The sequence below is a fragment of the Cariama cristata genome, unplaced genomic scaffold (genome assembly GCF_000690535.1).
Source record: "Cariama cristata isolate BGI_N322 unplaced genomic scaffold, ASM69053v1 scaffold45413, whole genome shotgun sequence".
NCBI lineage: Eukaryota > Metazoa > Chordata > Aves > Cariamiformes > Cariamidae > Cariama > Cariama cristata.
Genome location: NW_009609867.1, coordinates 19,184 through 26,518, shown reverse-complemented (window position 1 = coordinate 26,518; position 7,335 = coordinate 19,184). Strand labels below are relative to the sequence as shown.

General features: G+C 40.4%; 1 protein-coding gene across 4 annotated transcripts; it reads left to right on the top strand.

The window, feature by feature from the left end:
- Nucleotides 1-106: 106 nt before the first annotated feature.
- On the top strand, nucleotides 107-6,866 carry BLOC1S2 (biogenesis of lysosomal organelles complex-1, subunit 2). 4 transcript variants are annotated; one of them, XM_009697650.1, is made up of 5 exons: nucleotides 107-145; nucleotides 552-668; nucleotides 1,543-1,662; nucleotides 2,153-2,257; nucleotides 2,803-3,445. In XM_009697650.1, the coding sequence occupies exons 2-5, from the start codon at nucleotides 626-628 to the stop codon at nucleotides 2,832-2,834; spliced, it is 300 nt and encodes a 99-aa protein (XP_009695952.1). In that variant the 5' UTR covers nucleotides 107-145; nucleotides 552-625; the 3' UTR covers nucleotides 2,835-3,445. The 4 variants fall into 4 exon arrangements, with proteins under 4 accessions (XP_009695952.1, XP_009695953.1, XP_009695954.1 ...); XM_009697649.1 differs by lacking the exon at nucleotides 107-145 and adding an exon at nucleotides 6,682-6,866 and having other exon boundaries at nucleotides 558-668; nucleotides 2,803-2,951; XM_009697651.1 differs by lacking the exon at nucleotides 107-145 and having other exon boundaries at nucleotides 557-668; nucleotides 2,803-3,480.
- Nucleotides 6,867-7,335: the final 469 nt, after the last annotated feature.

Sequence of the window (7,335 nt, the reverse complement as noted above, 5' to 3'; positions counted from 1 at the left end):
GCTTTGTGTTCAAGGCGGCACAGGAAAGAAAAACCTATCGGGTTGAGGAAGAGATGTTAAACTGCTCCTGCGAAGAGCACAACAAAGGCAGGTTGTGGTAGAAATGGGTTTGGAGAAGAAAAGCGGTGATTATCACTTTCCACAGGTGGGATCTGTTGTAGCCCCTTGTGAAACGGACTGAGGATGCTGTTCTGTTCTGAATCAGTGACTGAAAATAAACATCGGTAGCATTGTGCACAAAGTCACTTGAAAATGCTCGCAAAATTCCTTTCCTGTCATCTAAGAACAGCAGGGGGCTGATATTTGAAAGTGTGGTCAAGCCAGGTGCCTGTCCCGTAAATGCTTTCTAAAGTATTATTTTGCAATAATGTTGATGCTATTTCAAGGGAACTGCCTAGGTTTGTTACTCCTTAGCATAAAGTTGACAACTTACATGGAAAATAGGTATAGTCAATTTGAAGGGAAAAAAAAATGGGACCATTTAATCTTTATTGTGTGTTTCTGTACCTGCTAACTTTCCCCTAACCCTGTCATGTCTCTACCCTGATTAGAGGATCCTGCTGTTGAAACAGCAGAGGAAGCTAAGGAACCAGCAGAGGCAGACATCAACGAACTCTGTAAAGACATGTTCAACAAAATGGCCACTTATTTAACGGGTGAACTGACAGGTAAGGCACTGCAATACTGAGCTGCAAGTAAGCTTTTGTTTCTTTTAATTTTATTTTAAATAAATCTGTTGTGTAGTTTGTCTAAACTATACCTGTTTAGATCATATCTAGCAAGACTGGCAGTTCAAGTCTGGTATGTTGCTAGACTACTAACAACACTGAGATTAGTCATATTAATGAAGTCCCAGAATAGCACAAATATTATGCAAAGGAATTTCAGTATGATATCAGCAACTTAAAAAAAATAAAACCTTTTTAGTCTTGCAGAAGCTTGTACACAGAAAAACAAACAAACAAACAAAAGGGGTCTAAGTTAAGAAGGACTAGAAGAGAAGCACAAGTAAGAGTGGAACATATCCAGCTATTTTGTTTCTGAGTGAGAGCAAGGATCATACACTTTTTCCAACATTGATGCTTTAGAATAAACTGTTGTGCAACATTAACTAGAGCAAAGTAAACGGCTTAACAAGTTAGTAGATTCCATAGGCTCTAATTCTGAAAGCACTCCACAGCACTATTGATTCGCATGGACTTGAAGGGTATGTGGTACAGATTACCAGTCTGGATTTGTGCTATCAGATTGTAAACATAAGTGCTTAACTGACAGAATAAGAGTAGAAATGTGAGGAATTAGTCAATTTTTGTCTCAAAAAATATTGCCAGTGAATAAGTATTCATCAGTTCAGTTGATTTTTACAGTTCACAAAACGTTATCTCTCTCTTTGTAGAGCATTATACTAATACCGGTATTACCATCTACATTATTCTTTGTTATGTTTGGCTATTGGGTAGAAATCTCTTGTCCTCTTGAAGAGTCTGCACACAATTCAAACTGCATCAACTTTTAATTAAAATAAATTCTTTTCTGTTTAAGCCACCAGTGAAGACTACAAACTCTTGGAAAACATGAATAAGCTGACTAGCTTGAAGTACCTAGAAATGAAAGATATTGCTATAAACATCAGTAGAAATCTGAAGGATTTAAATCAAAAATGTAAGTAAACCAAATCAGGTAGGGGTACAATGAACGATACACTTGTTTGGGAAATGAAGTATCTAAGGGTCAGATAGTTCACACTCTATTAGGTGCTGAAGGAAAGAAGACTGACTGAAATAGACATGCTGCTATACAATGCCAATCTTGTATATTTCTTTACAGCTATAGACTATGTAGACTAGCATAAGAGAAAACACATCTGAATTTATGTCCTGTTTTACCCCAAATTTTGAATCTGATAGGAAATAGCACTTCTTTTGATTCATGTTGTATTGTTGCTTGTGTTGAGTCTAGCCAGTACTCTTAAACACTTTCCTGAAACATGGCTATTGGTATCACCACTTGATTTTGGGGCAGGGGAAGGAAGGAGCTTTTAAATTGTTCTGTCTGAAGAATGTCATAAGAAATTCTTGTGTTTCAAGTGTCAACTCTTTCTTGCAATTGAATTACTGAGAACTGACAGATACGCTTTTTCTGCTTTTTTAAGATGCTGCTCTTCAGCCGTATCTGGAACAAATCAACCTAATTGAGGAACAGGTTGCAGCTCTGGAGCAGGCAGCTTATAAATTGGATGCATATTCCAAAAAACTTGGTAACTATTGTCCTCTACTGTTACTACCTAGCAGCATAGTCCCTTGCAAAGGGATTTAAAAAGACAAAGTAAACTCATCCTCTATTTTATAAATCTGAGCTGCGGAGTTGCCTTTGCTGCCTTTGAGCAATGAACATTTTATGTGAAGTGGTAAGCGTTGGGAAAAGATGATTATAACAAGTTATATGCAGGTGGACTAGGACAGGTGTTATTGAACTACAGCTTGTTAGTGATGCTTGATTTCTATTTTACAATATGCACTGACTCAAATCTTAAAGACAGATACTTAATCCTGCAAATAGAGGGATTCGTAAAGTTCTACCAGGCACCCAAGTCCCCTTGGCTTAAATTAATATTAGTTGTCTGACTTAAGCACCTGGTTCTTAAGAATTTTGTTGTACAATTATATTTGCCTAAATGCTTTAGTAAAAAATGACCCTGAGTAATTCTGTAAATTAACTTGAATTTTAAGATGTATAGCAGCTTAGAGTATTCAAAGCTTTTACCTTTCCAGTCCGTAAATATTGTTATTTTTCCTTCTGCAGAAGCCAAGTACAAAAAACTGGAGAAACGATGAAATTACAACAGTCTTTAAGTTGGAGTTGGGCTATGAGTCAGACTGGTTTCTGTTTAAGTTGCACAACAGCATTTCTGTATGTTGACAAGGATTTGGTTACAGCTAACATCAAGACTGGTAACTTTTTCTGTCTATTGAATACAGTAAGCTGTATTCAGGCTTAAGGCTGAATAACATTTTCCTCTTCTCAAGAGGTTCTGTTGCCTCCATTGTTCTGCAGTGAAAAGTAGAAGCCTGTCCCTAACACATATGTTGATATTGGCTATCTGTGTTAGTCCTATGTCCCACATGAAATACTCTATCTAGGAAAAGCCTTCCATGACTTATAAAGACATTTTCTCTTAGTAGCAGCAGGACCTAAACTTCATTTTTTCCTTCATTGAGCTCTGCTTTGGGAAGATACCTGGGCTTTTGGAGTTATGAGCATGGTATTGAAAACACTTAATTTTGGTATCTACCTTTATCTGTTTGAAATAGAGAGACTAATTATAAATTTACAATAAAACAACTTGCTGCATTTATCTCTCTGGAATCTCAAATTCCTATTGGAAAGATTATGTAAATTGTCTTTTTATTTTTTCAAAAGGTCTGTTAATAAAGACAAACTCCTTCTAGTTACTGCAGATCATAGAAGATAACATGTTTTAATCTCTATGTCAAGTATTCCTGCAATTACACTCTTTAACTGTCTGGACCTCAGGTGAAACGGCAAGAAGTATTGCTTTATCTCATGCTCAGTTAACTTAGCAGATCCTTTCTCTACTTTACCAAAGAATTTTGATCCTAGTAGTTTTTGAAGAGGCATGCCCAGCACAAACAGCTTCTTCTCTACCAGATTAACAGTTTCCAAATTTCTAATTTAGCAGAGCCATTCTTACTGAACAGGTACTCCTACTCAAATGTTGTTTGGGTTTCTTTTCCATACCTATTGACCCTGATTAGTTCAAGCTGGCTTTTGAGTGAGTTGCAGTCGAGGATAATGCAAGTGTTGATGTAGGAGAGAAGTAGTTCAAACTTCCCACAGGCTATTTGGAAGAATGTCTAGTCAGGTGCCAATGTGGTAAAGATCATAATGCTATCAGTCAGTGTACAGCCACTGTAAATAGTCAAAATGACACTTTTCGCTGGTGCTATTTAAAAGCAGCGAAGCAGGTGACCTTTGAGAGCCTTCACCATCACTTTAAGAATCCTGGGTTTAAAATACAACATACTGTTCTATATGGCTTTGGTGTAGGATATGAGAGAGGGTTGAGTTCCCTTTGAAGAAGGACCTTGGAATTGACATCTTTAAAGAACAGGATTAAGTGTCCCAGAGGTATCCAGCCATTTGCATCTGTATTGCTTTTATCCATAGTTGGGTCACTGATGACTTTTCTACCTGTGAAAGCAAATCAGACATTTTATTATTGTTACGAAAGCAACATCCTCCAACCCAACAGGATGAGGTACCAATAGATGAGTTATCATTTCTGTGTTGGAGGAATTTATACCATGTAAAACAGCAGCCTGTTTTAAAATCTGACGATCATCATCTTCTCAGGATTCATGATGTGTTCGCAGTTCTGCTGGACAAGAGGATCTAGCCAGCCAGTTCTAAAATCTTCGTACCTAGAGACTACATTTGAATGACAGTCTGGACAGTGGCCTGCTTGGTGATCTCTGATGCTGGGACGTGATACCACAAGGTGGTAGGCAATCTAGAAGTCCTGTTTCTCCAGTGTTTCATGCACCTGTAGATTATACAAGAGCTAGACATGATTCAGCCAGTCTCACCAGTGGTTTTGATAGTACCATCCTTTCTTTTTGCCATTGTGGAGGAGAATCACAGACGTTTGGCTGCTGATGTAAAAGCTTGAGGGTGCTGCTTAGAGCTTCTCTGTTCCCTCGAAGAATGAGGATTTTCATTCTAGCATATAGCACTTTCATGTGTCCCTGATCCTCTGTAAGTCCCTTCCCTGGCCCTACCCATCTCTAAGAACAGAAAAGTTACTGATTCATATCAGGTTGGAAATTGTTCTGGGGGTACACATCATCTAGAGCTGACCAGCCACTGAGATGCTTACCAGGGCAGGTTCTTTTAAGATTGAAACAAGACCACTGATCTTCCAGCCTAGTGATCTCTTTGATTCCCAGCTCTTTCTGGGAAGATGGTGCTAGAGGCACAGAGCGGATGCTGGCACACGAAGTGATCATTCCCCACTGCAGGGATGCAGCTGACCCTGCACTCAGGTTAGGTGCAGAGGCCAAGATGAAGGGGTGACAGAGTTGTATCCCAAGCAATTACAATGGAGAGCTGGCCATCTCTAGAGAATTGTGATCTCTCCATGTGATAAAAATAGTATCAAGCCCTAAGTGCCAGTGACTTACCCTATTGCATGGCAGCAAGCCAAAGAAGTTCTTATGGCAGATAACCTGCAAACCAAGTATTGAACGTAGAACAGAACATGCTCCATGCTGTAATGGCAGCACACTGCCAATGTAGTTGCAAGTCTACTCCCTTATTGGATGTGGATAATATACTCAGACCCTCAATGGGAGACAGACTCCACAGATCCAAGCTGGGTACGGAACTGGATAAATGGCAGCCCTGCTCTGTCTTAAGGTGAGTTCCATTTACTGTCCGTTTTCCTTAACATAGACTGTCCACATTCCAGTTGGGATGCCAAAACTTACAGTAAGAAGGATTCGCTGTCACTGGGATCATAACGGCAGCCATGCTGTGTAAATTCCTGATGTGGCCAAGAAGAACAGCATGGCTCTACTCTGTTTTGTGTTTGTATTCTCTAGCACTTCCAACTGCCTTGGACTCAGTAGAGCACCTTTTCATCTTGAGACCATGGGGAGGCATGTAATAGCGAAGATGTTTCAGGGCTGCTAGTCTTAAAAGAAAAGAGGAGACAGTTATGTGCCTCACCCTTCTTAAGCATGAGTTAATGTACCAAGCTCATACTGCAGCAGCAAGATTTTCCTTCTATAATGTGTGCCTGGAGCATGCTATGTTGCCAAAGGCAGCTATGGACATGACAGCAGCCCAGTAGGAAGTTTTCTTAACGTGGGAGTTAGATACAAGGGTTGTCAGTGTTTCGGCAGACAGGGTTGCACTTAAGGATAGGCTAGTGCTAACTAAGCAAGAACACATTCTCAAGGGCATGAGGGCTAGAGTTTTTCCTCTGCTCAGCAGAGAACTGGAAATTTGTGATTAAGCAGATTGTGACTGTACGGAACACCATGTAGTACACACATGCTAGCTGTAAGCCCCAATCGGCACTTCTCAGGTCTCCAAAGACATGTCTGAAATCAGGATGTCATCAGTGTCATGACTAAAGTTGGAATGGTGCCCTCTAAGGCAGCATCCATGCAGCTGTTGTTAATAGGTATTGCTCCTCACCCCTCAAGGCCAAGGGGAACAAGGAGACTGAGTAACTGTAGATAGGTAAATAAGGTCACGTGAAAGTAGAACTGTTGTATCTCGATCACCCTCTACATATCTCACCTGGAGAATGCTCAGTCTGCATGGAGCTTCCTGGCCTGCTCCATCCCACCTCTTCATAGTCAAAAGCCCGGTGCCTGGTTTGTATGTTTATAGCAAGGCAAAGAGCAGGCTCAAGAATAGGTTTAAATATACTCCAGTGACACTCCTATTTTGATCTGGTTTTGTAGAACTGCTGGCTTAGCCATGTCTTGTTTTAATCACAGGTGCATTTGATAGTTGCTGTGATGAAGAGGTCCACTCACCACATGCAACCCAGCATGCTGTTGGAAGGTCTAGGAATCTGTGTGACCAGGTCATAGAAAATTTCAAAGAAAAATAGTACGTGTATCTCTGCTCGTTATCTTTCCTTGGCAGGATTGCAGGAGGGCCACAAGGGGGCAATGTGTCAGCAGAGAAAACTTCCACAAGGTAAAGCAGTAAAGGCAACGTAAGGACCAAATCTAGTTCCTGTTGAAAAACTTGCTTTTCTACGTGTAGGAAATACAATACTATTTGAAAACTACAAAGATGAAAAACTCCAAGAACTCTGAAGATGGAAATCCATCTAGCTATGCATGGCCAGAAAGTGCTTGGTGTTTTTAGGTAAGAAAGCTAAGAAATAGCAAATTCCTTCACAAACTTTTGAGTATCCCACCTCCAGGAAGCAGAAATGGGAAGAGGAGCTTGTCCCACAAGTGGCCCATTGGGAGGAAATTTTAGAGACTGACTAGCTGGCTGGCTGGAGGATTGTGAGATAGTGGCATCCCAATTAGGCCAAGAGCTGACATCTGTGTTCCCAGTTCTGTCTCTCAGTAACTATTCCCCTCTCTGTGCGAGGACTCTCTGTGTGACTGCTAGAATCCAAATTATGGCAAGGATGGCAGGTCCTTGGAGAGTAGCACCACAGAAGAAACATAGCTAGGTGTGTGTAAGCAACATTGTATTGGGGCAATGTATAGTCTAAAAGCAGAGGCATGAGTTGATTGTTGCTAAAATATTTCACCTGGAGAGTCCATGAGAAGTTCCAGA

What these genes read in the sequence shown, in the direction of transcription:
- BLOC1S2 (XM_009697649.1), top strand. Translation starts at nt 626, where the DNA reads ATGTTCAACAAAATGGCCACTTATTTAACGGGTGAACTGACAG. An exon ending in TTTAACGGGTGAACTGACAG is followed by an intron (nt 669 to 1,542) that starts GTAAGGCACTGC and finishes TTTCTGTTTAAG; the next exon opens with CCACCAGTGAAGACTACAAA. An exon ending in TGCATATTCCAAAAAACTTG is followed by an intron (nt 2,258 to 2,802) that starts GTAACTATTGTC and finishes TTCCTTCTGCAG; the next exon opens with AAGCCAAGTACAAAAAACTG.